The sequence below is a fragment of the Oncorhynchus nerka genome, linkage group LG2 (assembly GCF_034236695.1).
Source record: "Oncorhynchus nerka isolate Pitt River linkage group LG2, Oner_Uvic_2.0, whole genome shotgun sequence".
NCBI lineage: Eukaryota > Metazoa > Chordata > Actinopteri > Salmoniformes > Salmonidae > Oncorhynchus > Oncorhynchus nerka.
This window is the reverse complement of record NC_088397.1, coordinates 55,166,400-55,183,722: the sequence shown is the minus strand read 5'-3', so window position 1 is coordinate 55,183,722 and position 17,323 is coordinate 55,166,400. Positions and strand designations below refer to the sequence as shown.

Here is a 17,323-nt window from a genome sequence, read left to right as displayed (position 1 = left end):
CATCAGCTGCATTAAGTACCGCAGTGCATCTCCTCCTCATGGACTGCACCAGATTTGCCAGTTCTTGCTGTGAGATGTTACCCCACTCTTCCACCAAGGCACCTGCAAGTTCCCAGACATTTCTGGGGGGAATGACCCTAGCCCCCACCCTCCGATCCAACAGGTCCCAGATGTGCTCAATGGGATTGAGATCCAGGCTCTTTGCTGGCCATGGCAGAACACTGACATTCCTGTCTTGAAGGAAATCACGCACACAATGAGCAGTATGGCTTGTGGCATTGTCATGCTGGAGGGTCATGTCAGGGTGAGCCTGCAAGAAGGGTACCACATGAGGGAGGAGGATGTCTTCCCTGTAGTGCACAGCGTTGAGATTGCCTGCAATGACAACAAGCTCAGTCATATGATGCAGTGCACTTCGCCCCAGACCATGATGGACCCTCCACCTCCAAATCGATCTCGCTCCAGAGTACAGGCCTCGGGGTAATGCTCATTCCTTCGACGATAAACGCGAATCTGACCATCACCCACAAAACCGTGAAGAGCACTTTTTGCCAGTCCTGTCTGGTCCAGCGACGGTGGGTTTGTGCCCATAGGCGACGTTGTTGCCGGTGATGTCTGGTGAGGACCTGCCTTACAACAGGCCTACAAGTCCTCAGTCCAGCCTCTCTCAGCCTATTGCGGACAGTCTGAGCACTGATGGAGGGATTGTGCATTCCTGGTGTAACTCGGGCAGTTGTTGTTGCCATCCTGTACCTGTCCCGCAGGTGTGACGTTCGGATGTACTGATCCTGTGCAGGTGTTGTTACACGTGGTCTGCCACTGTGAGGACGGTCAGCTGTCGTCCTGTCTCCCTGTAGTACGGTCTTAGGCGTCTCACAGTACGGACATTGCAATTTATTGCCCTGGCCACATCTGCAGTCCTCATGCCTCCTTGCAGCATGCCTAAGGCACTTTCACACAGATGAGCATGGACCCTGGGGATCTTTCTTTTGGTGTTTTTCCAGAGTCAGTAGAAAGGCCTCTTTAGTGTCCTAGGTTTTCATAACTGTGACCTTAATTGCCTACCGTCTGTAAGCTGTTAGTGCCTTAACGACCTTCACAGGTGCATATTCATTAATTGTTTATGGTTCATTGAACAAGCATGGGAAACAGGGTTTAAACCCTTTACAATGAAGATCTGTGAAGTTAATTGTATTTTTACAAATTATCTTTGAAAGACAATCTTTTTTTGCTGTTTATTTACATTGAGGCAGAAGACACAGGAATGAGTTCTCTATGCTTTTAACAAAGTAGTCTAAACCAATGCATTTGCTTTGCCTAGCCCATTTGAGACCACATTATTGAACCACAAAGACAAGGAAAAACATACTACACATTTATATAATAGCAAAAATGTGATTTTATTAGACACTTCAATGTTTAAGCTTTGACATTGGTACAATGGTTTCAGACAGTTTATTTCAATAAATTACTGCACATCACCCCTGCATCCATTCAGGCGTTGACATAATGGGCCGACACTCTACTGACAACTTATGACTGACCATCTAGAATCCCTGCTCTCTGAAGAATATTCTCATAAGTCAAACAATTTGACCCATTTTTGATAAAGTAAATAGCAAAACAAGTGCTTACAAACAATTAGCCTAGAAAATGGCTAAACATATGCATACATTACAAAATGTAATTCTGTTTAAACTGACATTCACAGTATCTGGTTTTGTCAGCCCAGTTTACCCAGGCCTGTAGACGGGGGGCATTTCTCCTAAGGTTGGAAGGGATACATTTCACAAGTTTCCCAACAGTCAGCTGTTGATAGAATTTAGAGGTGTTCAGTTTGTACCAGTCAATAATAAAAACAGGTTTTTGTACCATTATCATAATGATGATGATTATTATTATCAGTATTATTGTGTGTGGTGCTCTGACAAAGGCTAAATACTGGCCATTCCCTGTGTGCACACACACACACAACAGTGAGACATGATAGCAATCAAACAGTATGACAACGGTCTCAAAATGCCCTCCTGGTAAGAATTCCACATTCCCTTTTACAGCGTGGCAGGTTCATGGTATAGGATAACATACTGGGATGGAAGGGGGATACCAAATGATTCTAGGAATTGAACCACATTCATAACAAATGTGTATTCAAAGGATCTGGACCTTTAGTTGAAAAAATAAAGAATAATGAAAACAAATGGAGCTGAGGCACCGTGGAGGATCTATTCCCTAAACCAAAAGGCAACTGAAGTGCAGCAGCTTGTTGGTAGCAGGTGTTGGAACTAGTTCAGGGAACAGAACACAACATTTTCAAGGAACAGTATCAGAACAAAAGTGTTCTACACTGTTCCTGAACAGAACCGTTATTATAAAAGCATGGGAATCGGTAGTTCTGGCAAAAAAAATGCAACAAAGCAGCTATGCAAAGCTCTCATTCTCACTCTGAAACTTATTCCAGTGTCTGCCTGTCAACTGGAAATCTTTACCAGTGTGTGCGGCGCTCCGAAGAATAGGCTACTGTAGCCTACAGAAATTACAAGCAAGATTCAGAAATTAGGGAGAGATTTTTTACCTAGAGAAGAATGTATTAACTTTTTCAATGTTAGTTAAGGATACTATAGTTAACACGTTGGATTGGATTTATTAACTACAAATAGGAAAGACATGTTTGTATATTCATTCTGGTGCTGCTCGGCACAGCTTGTTAGCTAGCTAGCTCTGGTCCAACGTTAAGCCAACTCTCTGAAGTTCAAAGACATTCAAAGTTCCTCCATAGAAGACACTCTTCCGTAGGTTGAATATTTGTGGGCCTAATTCATATAACTGCATGTAATAAACAAGATGCCCAGCGCTTCAAGCCAAGCCTCCTCTGCTCTCTCTCACTACACAAACAAATTCGCATCTCGCGCCTTAACGTCTGTCCAATGAATGTAAAAAAAAAAATAAAAATAAAATATAGCTTACCCGCTCCATAGCAAGCTGCTCTATCCGCACTAATTGGTGAAGTAATTTAATGTTGGCGTAAATAAAAAAAAGAATAAATCACATGTTTAAAAGGGAACAGTAAGGAACGATATACAGTGCCTTGCGAAAGTATTCGGCCCCCTTGAACTTTGCGACCTTTTGCCACATTTAAGGCTTCAAACAAAGATATAAAACTGTATTTTTTTGTGAAGAATCAACAACAAGTGGGACACAATCATGAAGTGGAATGACATTTATTGGATATTTCAAACTTTTTTAACAAATCAAAAACTGAAAAATTGGGCGTGCAAAATTATTCAGCCCCCTTAAGTTAATACTTTGTAGCGCCACCTTTTGCTGTGATTACTGCTGTAAGTCGCTTGGGGTATGTCTCAGTTTTGCACATCGAGAGACTGAAATTTTTTCCCATTCCTCCTTGCAAAACAGCTCGAGCTCAGTGAGGTTGGATGGAGAGCATTTGTGAACAGCAGTTTTCAGTTCTTTCGACAGATTCTCGATTGGATTCAGGTCTGGACTTTGACTTGGCCATTCTAACACCTGGATATGTTTATTTTTGAACCATTCCATTGTAGATTTTGTTTTATGTTTTGGATCATTGTCTTGTTGGAAGACAAATCTCCGTCCCAGTCTCAGGTCTTTTGCAGACTCCATCAGGTTTTCTTCCAGAATGGTCCTGTATTTGGCTCCATCCATCTTCCCATCAATTTTAACCATCTTCCCTGTCCCTGCTGAAGAAAAGCAGGCCCAAACCATGATGCTGCCACCACCATGTTTGACAGTGGGGATGGTGTGTTCAGGGTGATGAGCTGTGTTGCTTTTACGCCAAACATAACATTTTGCATTGTTGCCAAAAAGTTCAATTTTGGTTTCAACTGACCAGAGCACCTTCTTCCACATGTTTGGTGTGTCTCCCAGGTGGCTTGTGGCAAATTTTAAACGACACTTTTTATGGATATCTTTAAGAAATGGCTTTCTTCTTGCCACTCTTCCATAAAGGCCAGATTTGTGCAATATACGACTGATTGTTGTCCTATGGACAGAGTCTCCCACCTCAGCTGTAGATCTCTGCAGTTCATCCAGAGTGATCATGGGCCTCTTGGCTGCATCTCTGATCAGTCTTCTCCTTGTATGAGCTGAAAGTTTAGAGGGACGGCCAGGTCTTGGTAGATTTGCAGTGGTCTGATACTCCTTCCATTTCAATATTATCGCTTGCACAGTGCTCCTTGGGATGTTTAAAGCTTGGGAAATCTTTTTGTATCCAAATCCGGCTTTAAACTTCTTCACAACAGTATCTCGGACCTGCCTGGTGTGTTCCTTGTTCTTCATGATGCTCTCTGCGCTTTTAACGGACCTCTGAGACTATCACAGTGCAGGTGCATTTATACAGAGACTTGATTACACACAGGTGGATTGTATTTATCATCATTAGTCATTTAGGTCAACATTGGATCATTCAGAGATCCTCACTGAACTTCTGGAGAGAGTTTGCTGCACTGAAAGTAAAGGGGCTGAATAATTTTGCACGCCCAATTTTTCAGTTTTTGATTTGTTAAAAAAGTTTGAAATATCCAATAAATGTCGTTCCACTTCATGATTGTGTCCCACTTGTTGTTGATTCTTCACAAAAAAATACAGTTTTATATCTTTATGTTTGAAGCCTGAAATGTGGCAAAAGGTTGCAAAGTTCAAGGGGGCACTGTAAATCAGTATTTTTGGAGGTTCAAACAGCTTCAGAACTACATTTCTTGTTGTAAAAACAAAATAAGAAAAAAAGGTTCTGTACAGAACAAAACAAAGGGAACAAAAATGTGGTTCTAAGCCCTGGTTGGTACAGTGCTTTCAGAAAGTATTCACAGCCTTTTACTTTTTTCACATTTGGTTGAGTTACAGCCTGAATTTAAAATGGATTAAATGTTGATGTTTTGTCACTAATCTACACACAATATCCCATAATGTCAAAGTGGAGATATGCTTTTAGACATTTTTACAACTTCATAAAAATAAAAACTTGAAATGTCTTGAGTCAATAAGTATACAACCCCTTTGTTTTGTCAAGCCTAAATAAGTTCAGGAGTAAACATTTTTTTAACAAGTCACATAAGTTGCATAGACTCGTGTGTTTAACATGCTTTTTGAATGACATACCTCATCTCATCCACACATACAATTATCTTTAAGGTTCCTCAGTCAAGCAGTGAATTTCAAACAGATTGAACCACAAAGACCAGGGAAGTTTTCCAATGCCTCATAAAGAAGGGCACCCATTTGTAGATTGGTAAAAAATATCCTACGGTTAAGTTATTAATTACACGTGGGATGGCGTATCAGGCATCGTTCCTAACTCAGTTGATGGAGAGGAAGGAAACCCCTCTGGGATTTCACCAGGAGGACAATGGCGACTTTAAAACAGAGTTTAATGGCTGTGATGGGAGAAAACTGAGGATGGATCAACAACATTGTACTTACTCCACAATACTAACCTAACTGACAGAGTGAAAAGGAACCCTGTAAAGAATATTTAATATTCCAAAACATGCATCCTGTTTTCAGTAATACTGCAAGGAATGTGGCAAACCAATTCACTTTTTTATCCTGAATACAAAGTGTTATGTTTGGGGCAAATCCAATACAACACATTACTGAGCACCACTCTCCATATTTTCAAGCATAGTGGTGGCTGCATCATGTTATGGGTATGCTTTTAATTGTTAAGGACTGGGGAGTTTTTCAGGATAAAAAAAAATGGAATGGAGCTAGGAGCAGGCAAAATTTGAGAGGAAAACCTGGTTCTGTCTGATTTCCACCAAACACTGGGAGATGAATTTACCATTCAGCAGGATAATAACTTAAAACAAAAGGCCAAATTTACATTGGAGTTGTTTACCAAGAAGACAGTCAATGTTCCTGAGTGGCCGAGTTACAGTTTGAAAGTAATTTTCCATAAATCTGCAAACATTTCTAAAAACATGTTTTCACTTTGTCATGGGGTAATTGTGTGTAGATGGGTGAAAATCCAGTTTGAATTCAGGCTGTTATAAAAACAAAACGTGGAATAAGTCAAGGGGTATGAATACTTTCTGAAGGCACTGTAGTTAGTACCATGACAGGTGGAAGAGACTTGACATTCCATGGCTATGTCAGAAATGAGTCGCATTTCCTGACTAGGATTTCTTACGTTCCTATTGGGTTACATGTACCGAGTCTGTTTCCAGAGGTCATTTATGATGAGTACAAAAGTGCTTAAACATCAAAAACCTAGATTAATATCCCAAACACTTCCTTGTCATAGGTGTTACCATATCACGTACCAAAATAAATACAAATTAAAGCTTCCTTCATAAAATACCAGTAAATATGAGTTATGGTTTAAGGCCATGATGGCAGCATTTGCGTTTGTCAAACAACATTCAAGTGCAATAAAGTGTTCCATGGTATGACAAAGAGTGTACGATAGCTCTCACAAATCTCTGCTATACTACAAGTCCCGTTTGTGGTTTCTTTGATCATGCAATAAGGCACCGCAGTTGAAGCTGGTAAGTAGAGGCTTTTAAAAGAAAAAAAAAATACCATCACTCCGTTCTTTGTCATGCACAGAATAAATTCAAATACTCTTTGTAAAAGTTATATAATATATATGAAAACTCTTATGTACAGTTAATTGTCCAATGGTATATATCTCTTTCGCTCTCTTTCACACATTACTGTAAAACATTCCCTACATTTGCATGCTTCAAATGCAAGTCACATTTGGAGCTAGGATTGGTTGACACCTCCCAGGGGAAGGTTTTAAGTATGTACAGCTGATACGCTCAAATGGGACGCCACCCACACAAGCTCTGCCTTCAAACCTCTGGATGCCACCCCCCTCCCAGCTCCCACCCTGTTAGGCCAAACAGGGGAGGGGATCAGATCTTGGCCTCTCTGTTTGAGGTAGCAGTTCCCAGTGCAAAGAACAAGTCCACTCAGGGCTAGTGAGTCTATTAGTGTCAGGGTGGGGAGGGCCTGCTAGTCGCTGGCGCTCCTGAGGGGGGTGCTGTCACTCTGGGAGGCTCTGGGAGTGTGTCCGTTGGACAGTAGAGTCTGTCTGAGCTCTGGCTCACGATCCGTGTCCAGTGTGTCTTGGCGTCTTACGGGGGCGAGTTTCACCGGCTTGTGGAAGGCCTCCTCCTGGGATGGGGAGCACACTAGAGTTGTGTGTCCCGTCCTGTTCACTGAGGAACCTGGGAGAGAACAGAGAGAGAGAACAGAGAGAGAGAAGAGAACGCCACGTCAGCCAGTCATTGCACATACACTTATCAAGACATCTATCTGTACAGAGCTCAAGGCTATGGGTTATGAAATGCATCCATATTGCTAGGTTTACATGATGAAGCGTAGATCGACATTCCAACCACCAAAATCCTCCCAGATGGTTCCTTGCCAAAAGGTACAGGATCCCAGGACAAGACCCATCTTGCTCCTCTGTGAGTGTGGCAGCGATGGGAACTCAAGGCTGTTTTTCATTTTTACTTAAGGTGGGAGGTATCCTACCAACTACAGTAGAATACACTCTCAAATATAGGCCGCAGACTATCCATCATGGTGATTCATGGTGATTCATCACGGCAGGGTCATCTACACAACTAAGGGCTCCAACCACAGGTTCTCCAGCATTCCCCATCCTGTCCTCAACAGTGTGGAATAGGAAGCTCGCTCTGGGATCCTGAGTGGCGCAGCGGTCTAAGACACATCTCAGTGCTTGAGGCATCACTATAGACACGTTGTTTCGAATCCAGGATGTATCACAACCCGGCCGTGATTGGAAGTCCCATAAGGCAGCACAGAATTGGCCCAGCGTCGTCTGGGTTTGGCCGATGTAGGCCGTTATTCTAAATAAGAATTTGTTCTTAACCGACTTGCCTAGTTAAAGGATGGTTAAATAAAAATAAATGTTAAAATCAAAATACCTTTTCTGTTGTGGTGGTTTCTCTGTGATGTAAATTCAGGTGGCGAGGAATCCCTTCTGACTCCGTTGGGGGTCCCGTTGGCGAGGGGTCCCGTATCCACCCCTAGGGGTACAGGTACACTGTAGTCCATGTGGTGGGGGTGTTGTTGGTACTCCAGGCCTACAGGTCCCAGCCCCTGGGTGAGATAGTCGAAGTCTGTCTTGGAGTAGCTGTTTCCGTTCTCCATACACTCTGTACACACTACAGCCCCATTGTAACCTACACCAGCAAATAAAAAAAACATCATTATTAAGGCGCCTACACTTTCCCACAATTCCATGAATTTAGAGTAGACGTAAAGCAAACATTCCCTGATGTTAGATAAAAAAATGACTGAGCGGTCCAGCAGTTCAGTCATGGAGGAGAATTGGAGGTTCATAAGGGAACCAAGCTGAAGACTTTACCTGTGTTGTCTATGTGTCCGTTGAGCGGAGGTCCGATGCTAGCCTCCACGCGGATACACACGTCCTGGCGCTCCGAGAGGGTCCCCTGGGAGGACAGGTAGCTGGGGACGTCCGGGGGCACGATTGTCTCATCTGGGAGGGGAGGAGAGGGGAGAAGAGGGGACAGATAACATTAGCACCAGCACAAACTACAGTCAACAACAGAAAATGGATGGTGAACAGCCATTTCCTGTGATAACTATAACTATGTGAGAGCCCTCTCACCGGTGTTGGTTACGCTGCACTCGTCGCTCTTCTTGCGCGTTGGTAGATGATGCACACCCACACCAGCGAGGTCACCACGATGCTGGTCACCACAGCGATGACGATGATGCCCATAGTGACGGTGCTGGGGCCGGACGGGGCGACGCAGCCGGTCTGGCGGACACTCAGCTGGCTGTGGCCGCGCTCTGTGCCCAGCGTGTTAGACATTACGCACGTGTACCTGCCAGCATCCTCTAGGGCGGTGCTGCCGATCACCAACAGCTGGTTGCCGGGGGTGAAGTGGTGTCGGTCGGAGGAGCGGAGGGGCTCGTCGTTCCTCAGCCAGGTGATTTTGGGTGGGGGGCTGCCCAGGGCCTTACACTGCAGGGCTACAGTCTCCCCCACCACCACACTATGGTCCTCCAGCTCTTGGGCCAGGTGGGGCGTCTCTGTAGACGGGAGGGAAAGGTCAAAGTCTAATAGTCCCACTAGCGCAGACAGGTCATTCCCAACTCTACTTACATTTACATTTACAGTCATTTAGCAGACACTTTTATCCAGAGCGACTTACTTTAAACAACATTTTGACAACTGGTGATAGTCCATCACATTTTGTTCAAGTTGATGCATTAATGTACACTACTGGAATAGAGCTGAACCCTGTGTTTCCCAGATAACTTCGCAGCAGCGTTAACACTGAACAGTGTGTCTTATAGGGGATTCTTGTGTAGTGACGTCGGGGACAACCGTAGCATTTTAACTCATTAGAAACTTCAGCTAACCACAAGCGTTTTGCAACTCCATAGCATGTCAGATAACCCTTTTCCTAACCTTAACCAAAGGTTAACTACGCAAAATATCCTAACCGCTACGTCAATTCTCCTAAATGCTACATTAATTATTCTAACCGCTACGTTAATTCTCCTAAATGCTACATTAATTATTCTAACAGCTGCGTTAATTCTCCTAAATGCTACATTAATTATTCTAACCGCTGCGTTAATTCTCCTAAATGCTACATTAATTATTCTAACCGCTGCGTTAATTCTCACAAATGCTACATTAATTATTCTAACCGCTGCGTTAATTCTCCTAAATGCTACATTAATTATTCTAACCGCTGCGTTAATTCTCACAAATGCTAATGACGCAAAACAAGCAGTTCGGGCTGTCAATGACAGTGAGCATATGGTGTACATAATTCTGACGAGCGTTTTGTGGAGGCGTGTCCAAAATTGAAAGACAAACGCAAAACTTTTGTCAATCACCTATCAATTATCACGTTGGAATCAATTGCGCGAGGTTAAATGTCCTGTTAAAACTAACAACTCAAAAACCACACGGAACCTGGGAATAATGTGTAAATCACTGCTTAGGGGACATTTGGTTGAAAACAGTTAGCTACATTATGTCAATTAGCCTATCAGAAGCTTCTAAATCATTTTCTGGAATTTTCCAAGCTGTTTAAAAGGAACAGTCAATTTAGTGTATGTAAACTTCTGACCCACTGGAATTGTGATACAGTGAAATAATCTGTCTAAACAATTGTTGGAAAATGACTTCATGCACAAAGTAGATGTCCTAACCGACTTGCCAAAACTGGTTGAAAAACGAGTTTCAATGACTCCAACCTAAGTGTATGTAAACTACCGACTTCAACTGCACACACACACACACACACACCAACAGTACTGTTGGTCCCATGTTTCATGAGCTGAAATAAATGATTCCAGAAATGTTACACATGCACAAACAGCGTCTCAATTTGTGCACAAATTTGTTTACATCCCTGTTAGTGAACATTTCTCTTATGACAATATAATCCATCCGCTTGACAGGTATGGCATATCAAGAAGCTGATTAAACAGAATAATCATTACACAGGTGCACCTTGTGCTGGGGACAATAAAAGGCCACTTCAAAATGTACAGTGTTTTCACACAACACAATGCCACGGATGTATCAGGTTTTTAAGGAGTGTGCAATTGGCATGCTGACTGCAAGAATGTCCAACAGAGTGGTTGCCAGAGAATTGAATGTTCACTCTACCATAAGCTGCCTCCAACGTCGTTTTAGAGAATTTGGCAGTACGTCCAACCGGCCTTACAGCCGCAGACCACGTGTAACCACGCCAGCCCAGGACCTCCACATCCGGCTTCTTCACCTTCGGGATGTTTCAAGACCAGCCACCCACACAGCTGATGAAACTCAGGAGTATTTCTGTCTGTAATAAACTAATTCTGATTGGCTGGGCCTGGCTCCCCAGTGGGTGGGCCTGGCTCCCAAGTAAGTGGGCCTATGCCCTCCCCACCCATGGTGTCGGAGGGGATGGCTCCCGTTTTACGGGCTCCGAACCAACTGTGCTATTTTGTGTGTTTCTTTGCTTTGTTTGTAACTTACTTTGCACATAATGTTGCCGCTACTGTCTCTTATGACCGAAAATAGCCTCTGGATATCAGAACAGCAATTACCTCGAACTGGACAAAGATTTTTTATTTAATGAGTCCGACGCGAACCATATACTGTTTGTACCGGGACCAGGTCCAAATCCCCGTCATTCGCGTGAAAAAAAGACGCAGGTACAGGGGACGGAGATCGGGGTGCCAAGTGAGAATTTGTCAGCGAGTGGTTAATGCGGCTCTACCATCCTTCCTATTGGCCAACGTGCAATAACTGGAGAATAAACTGGATGAGCTTCATTCAAAACGCAGACAAACAAATCTGACCATAACTCTATCCTCCTGATTCCTGCTTACAATCAAAAACTAAAGCATGAACTACCAGTGACTCGTCCAATACGGAAGTGGTCAGATGTCGCGGATGCTACGCTACAGGACTGTTTTGCTAGCACAGACTGGAATATGTTCCGGGATTCATCCAATGGCATTGAGGAGTATACCACCTCAGTCATCAATAAGTGCATCGACGACGTCGCCCACAGAGTAACCGTACGTAGATTTTTGATCAGTATATATCTTAATTTAGGATGATAGTAAATAAAAATAAGATTCCTCACTAGTTTAACCATTTAGAGATTTAAAAAAAGGCTCCTAAGCACAATTGAACCAGGCTCTCTACAGCGTCCATAGGTCTGTGCAGCAGGCTGAACGTTTGACGCCCCTACTCTTAGACAGAACACTTTCCCTCTTAGCAGGAAACAAAATGATTAAGAGATCTCACTTCCTCCTCTCCCACCCTCCTTCCCCCTCTGTCCCCTCCCCACCTCTTCAGACAAGGCCTCAGCTCTGAGCTTTCCTCATACATGACTAAACACTACAAAGCAACTCCTGCGGGCTATTGCTCGCTCATATCCTGTGAGGTGTTCTGCACTACGACAGTACGACATACAGTGGTGTAGACCAAGCCCTTTACACATCCACAGTACTTGACAATGTGATCTCAACTAGCCCCAGTCCTCACACTTCCAATAGAAGCCCCTCCAGGAGAACTGAGGCCTCCACCCTGAGAGAAGGGTAACAAACACTCCTCTGTGAAGTCCCCCTATCCCACCCTCCCCCATCTGACCCCTACCCTGACCTCTGACTCAGAGTAAGGCCACAGCTGCCAGAAGCCATTCATTCTTTGACCAAGGCTGACCAGTTCACAACTGGCTTTAGACCAGTTTACAAGTGTTCATTTTTAGTCGGAAGTAGTATCTATATTATGGTCACCTGAACCATGAATCCTCAAACATTGTAAAGGGGTGTGGGGCAATTTTGTCAGTAGGTGTAGGGCATGGCCAGCAGTCAAGTCCTACCCAGCACGATGAGAGGCGTTGGCAGACACGGTGCCCGCTGTGTTCTTGGCGGTGCAGCTGTACACGCCCATGTCCTCCAGCTTGACGTCCGTGATGAAGAACACGTCATCGTCAGGCATCACGTGCATCCGCCGCTCGCGTGCCGCCGGGAAGTCCGTGCCTCCGTCCTTTTGCCAGGCGATCTCAGGGGTGGGGTGGCCCTCGGCCGCACACTCCAGCTTGGCAGTGGTGCCCGTACGGATGGTGTTGTCTCGAGGGGTCTTCACAAACGTAGGCATGACTGTGTGGGAATGGAGATGAGAGAAATCGGAGGTTAACACAACAGCTACATAACAGTCCCTCCCATTTTGCAATGGAGTGTAGAGAAAGTATGGCAGTTTAAAAAACAAAAGGACATTTCCTGCAATTCTACACATTTTGTAATGACTTATATCATATGAACATGGCATCTGTGAGATTGACTAACAAAATTAATGAGCACTGAATGTGTGCCCAGTTAAGTGATGATTAGGTCTACTACAAGGTTTAGATAGCTGGACTACCTTACTTAGCAATCCCAACAAATATTAGCTGACATATTAGCTGACATGCGCTAATTGAGTGAATAACAAGTGGAAAACTGCAATACTACATTTTGAAATGGCACCTTGTGTCTACTTCTCAACAGTAAACTGAGAGCATTTTATTTGTATGTTTGGCGGTCAGGGCGCCCTAGCGGCCTCAGGGCCCTACGCACAGTAGTCTGCGTATAGAGAGAGGCAGCTCTGCTATCATTGCATAGAAGTTCAATTGGGTTGGGGAGATGGCTTGGGAGAGGGTTTCATTTGGGTGGGCAGGTCAGCCAGGAAACCAAACTCCAGACTGCCAGCAAACAATCAGTCAGCATCGGTTATCCTAACTGACAGGGCTTGTAATATATGGGCACTGTCAGCACCACAACAAGCCTAAATCAATTTGTTAGAAATTCCACCCTGAGAAACTCACACAGAGAGATGCAGGACAGAGAGAGTGAGACTTTGTTCAAGCTAAGAATTACCACTAATCTCATTCTGCCCTGTTATGGAGTTTAATTGTGCAAAATATCTACAAAATCAGCACATTACAGAGGGGAAATTATCCAAACACACAAACAAACAAACCAGGGCTGTCCCAGAAAACAAGAAAAAGAAAAACTTGGTCGCCAGAGAGTCGCTGTTCTTTCGACAAAACGATTGGTCAAAATGTTTAAACTTATTTTTCCATATACAGGGCATTCAGAAAGTATTCAGACCCCTTGACTTGTTCCACATTTTGTTACGTTACAGACTTATTCTAAAATGTATTAAATGTTTCTCATCAATCTACACACAGTACCCCGTAATGACGAGGCAAAAACAGGTTTAGAATATTTTGCAAATTTATCAAAAAGAAAAACAGTAATACATTATTTACTTAAGCATTCAGATCATTTGCATTAATACTAAAACTGAGCTCGATGCATCCTATTTCCATTTATAATCCTTGAGATGTGTCTACAACTTGACTAGAATCCACTTGTGGAAAAGTCAATTGATTGGACATGATTTGGAAAGGCACACACCTGTCTATAAGTTCCCACAGTTGACAGTGCATGTCAGAGCAAAAACCAAGCCAATTTTCCAATTTTCCGTAGAGCTCCAAGACTCTTCCTAGAGCTGGCTGCCTGGCCAAACTGAGCAATCGGGGGAGAAGGACCTTGGTCAGGGAGGTGACCAAAAACCCGATGGTCACTCTGAAAGAATTCCTCTGTGGAGATTGGAGAACCTTGCAGAAGGACAACTATCTCTGCAGCACTCCACCAATCAGGCCTTTATGGTAGAGTGGCCAGACAGAAGCCACTCCTCAGTAAAAGGCAAATGACAGCCCGCTTGGAGTTGCCAAAAGGCACCTAAAGACTCTGACCATGAGAAAAAATATTCTATGGTCTGATGAAACCAAGATTGTAATCTTTAGCCTGAATGCCAAGCGTCACGTCTGGAGGAAACCTGGCACCATTCCTACGATGAAGCAATGTGGTGGGAGCCTCATGCTGTGGGGATGTTTTTCAGTGGCAGGGACTGGAAGACTAGTCAGGATTGAGGGAAAGATGAAAGGAGCAAAGTACAGAAAGATCCTTGATGCTCCAGAGCGCTCAGATCTCAGACTTGGGCGAAGGTTCAACAGGACAACGACCCTAAGCACATGGCCAAAACAACGCAGGAGTGGCTTCGGGACAAGTCTCTGGATATCCTTGAGTGGCCCAGCCAGAGCCCGGACTTGAAGTTGATCAAATATCTCTGGAGAGACCTGAAAATAGCTGTGCAGTGACGCTTCCCATCCAACCTGACAGAGCTTGAGAGGATCTGCAGAGAAGAAGAAACTCCCCAAATACAGGTGTGCCAAGTTTGTAGCGTCATATCCAGGAAGACTTGAGGCTGTAATCGCTGCCAAAGGTGCTTCAAGAAAGTACAGAGTAAAGTCTGAATACTAAATGTGACAGTTTTTTATTTTGAATACATTTGCAAAAAATTCAAAAAACCTGTTTTTGCATTTTCATTATGGGGTATTTTGTGTGGATTGATGAAGAAAAAGTATTATTATTTTAAGAAATTTTAGATTAAGGCTGTAACGGAAAAGTAAAGTGGTCCGAATACCTTCTGAATACACTGTGTATGGGAGGATGTATAATGCCAGGCATATTTAACAGTCAGGCGATTGATTATGGACCTAATTAAATTGGGGTTTCCTCTCTCCTCAATTTTCTTAGACAATTAGGTTAAGGCAAGGGCTGTTTCCTCTTCTCTGCTGCCTCCGCCACATTGTTCTCAGTCCAATATGATGGTTAACGTTGCTATTATGCACATAGTAATACAGGGAAAGGCGACAATTCTATGGCGGACTGATGAATATGTTTCAGAACCGCGGACAGCGGCCGTATCCAATGTGGGAGAAAGTGCATTTGTTATAGAGTGATATTAGATTTATTAGTGTTGCACCATTATTTTTACATAATATAACCATATACAACTCCAACATCACGTCTTAGAGCAGGAGTGTGCAATTCCAGTCCTCGAGGGCCTGATTGGGGTCACAGTTTTGCCCCAGTTGATTAATCAGCTGTGTTTGATAGGGATGGAGAAAAATGTGACACCAATCAGGCCCTCGAGGACTGGAGTTTCCCACCCCTGTCTTAGAGTGACGGACTGTGACATCCCGTAGCCTCCGCAATGGATTAGTCCACAGAGACAGGCGCGAATTAGACAGGTGTCTTGTGCACCATGCGGCTGCTCATCTAAATAAATCTTAGTCGACCAATAGCCTACCGACCAAACAATCGACCAGTCAACTAAATGGGGTCAGCCTTAAAACAAACACCCACACATTCACAAATGCAATCTTTGATTTTACACTGCTGCCACTCACGGTTTATTATCTATGCATAGTAACTTTATCCCTACCTACTGTACATGTACAAATTAACTCAATTAACCTGTACGCCCGCACATTAACTCAGTATCAGTACCCCCTGCATATAGCCTCCACATTGACTCAGTACCGGTACCCCCTGCATATAGCCTCCACATTGACTCAGTACCGGTACCCCCTGCATATAGCCTCCACATTGACTCAGTACCGGTACCCCCCGCATATAGCCTCCACATTGAATCAGTACCGGTACCCCCCGCATATAGCCTCCACATTGACTCAGTAGTACCCCCTCCACATTGACTCAGTACCGGTACCCCCCGCATATAGCCTCCACATTGACTCAGTACCCCTGCATATAGCCTCCACATTGACTCAGTACCCCCCGCATACAGCCTCCACATTGACTCAGTACCGGTACAGCCCCGCATGACAGCCTCCACATTGACTCAGTACCGGTACTCCCCGCATACAGCCTCCACATTGACTCAGTATCGGTACTCCCCGGATACAGCCTCCACATTGACTCAGTATCGGTACTCCCCGCATACAGCCTCCACATTGACTCAGTATCGGTACTCCCCGCATACAGCCTCCACATTGACTCAGTATCGGTACTCCCCGCATACAGCCTCCACATTGACTCAGTATCGGTACTCCCCGCATACAGCCTCCACATTGACTCAGTATCGGTACTCCCCGCATACAGCCTTCCACATTGACTCAGTATCGGTACTCCCCGCATACAGCCTCCACATTGACTCAGTATCGGTACTCCCTGCATACAGCCTCCACATTGACTCAGTATCGGTACTCCCTGCATACAGCCTCCACATTGACTCAGTATCGGTACTCCCTGCATACAGCCTCCACATTGACTCAGTATCGGTACTCCCTGCATACAGCCTCCACATTGACTCAGCATCGGTACCCCCTGCATATAGCCTCATTATTGTTTTTGTATAGTGTTACTTTTAAAAAAAAACTTTATTTGGTAAAAATGTTCTTAACTCTGTTTTCTTAAAACGGCATCGTTGGTTTAGGACTCGTAAGTAAGCATTTCACGGTACGGTACCTGTTGTATCTGGCGTATGTGACAAATAAAACTAGATTTTTTAAAAATAAACCAGTCATACTGGGAGACCGTTAACCCTTCAGCGCCTGGTAGCGTACCGTTGACAGTAAGGCGGGCCTTGGTGGAGTAGGAGGAGCCAAAGTGGTTGGTGATGATGCACTGGTATCGGCCCTCGTGGGCGAAGGTCACATGACGCAGGTGCAAAATGGTGGTGTACTCCATCACCCCCCCGGCCTCGTGCACCGCCCCGTGGTTAGCGCGCAGGTGGGCAAAGTTCTCCACCTCAGCATGACGGAGCAGCTCCTGGTCTTTGCGCCAGGCGAAGGTCATAGGTGAGCTGCTGCTGCTGGCTGCCGTGCACGTGAGGCGCACGTCACTACCCAGAACCGTCACTGTGGTCTCTGGCTGCAACGTGATCTGGGGCTTAGGCAGGTCATCTACAGGAGAG

At 44.4% G+C, this 17,323-nt stretch overlaps 1 protein-coding gene across 1 annotated transcript in view; it reads right to left on the bottom strand.

The window, feature by feature from the left end:
* Positions 1-1,375: 1,375 nt before the first annotated feature.
* The window catches only part of LOC115138201 (leucine-rich repeats and immunoglobulin-like domains protein 1), a 52,078-nt gene continuing 36,130 nt past the window's right edge, over positions 1,376-17,323 (bottom strand). The window contains 7 exon segments of the mRNA XM_065000245.1: positions 1,376-7,208; positions 7,935-8,192; positions 8,378-8,509; positions 8,642-8,683; positions 8,686-9,096; positions 12,385-12,657; positions 16,974-17,312. Coding sequence (XP_064856317.1) covers positions 6,994-7,208; positions 7,935-8,192; positions 8,378-8,509; positions 8,642-8,683; positions 8,686-9,096; positions 12,385-12,657; positions 16,974-17,312 — 1,670 coding nt within the window. The 3' untranslated portion in view covers positions 1,376-6,993.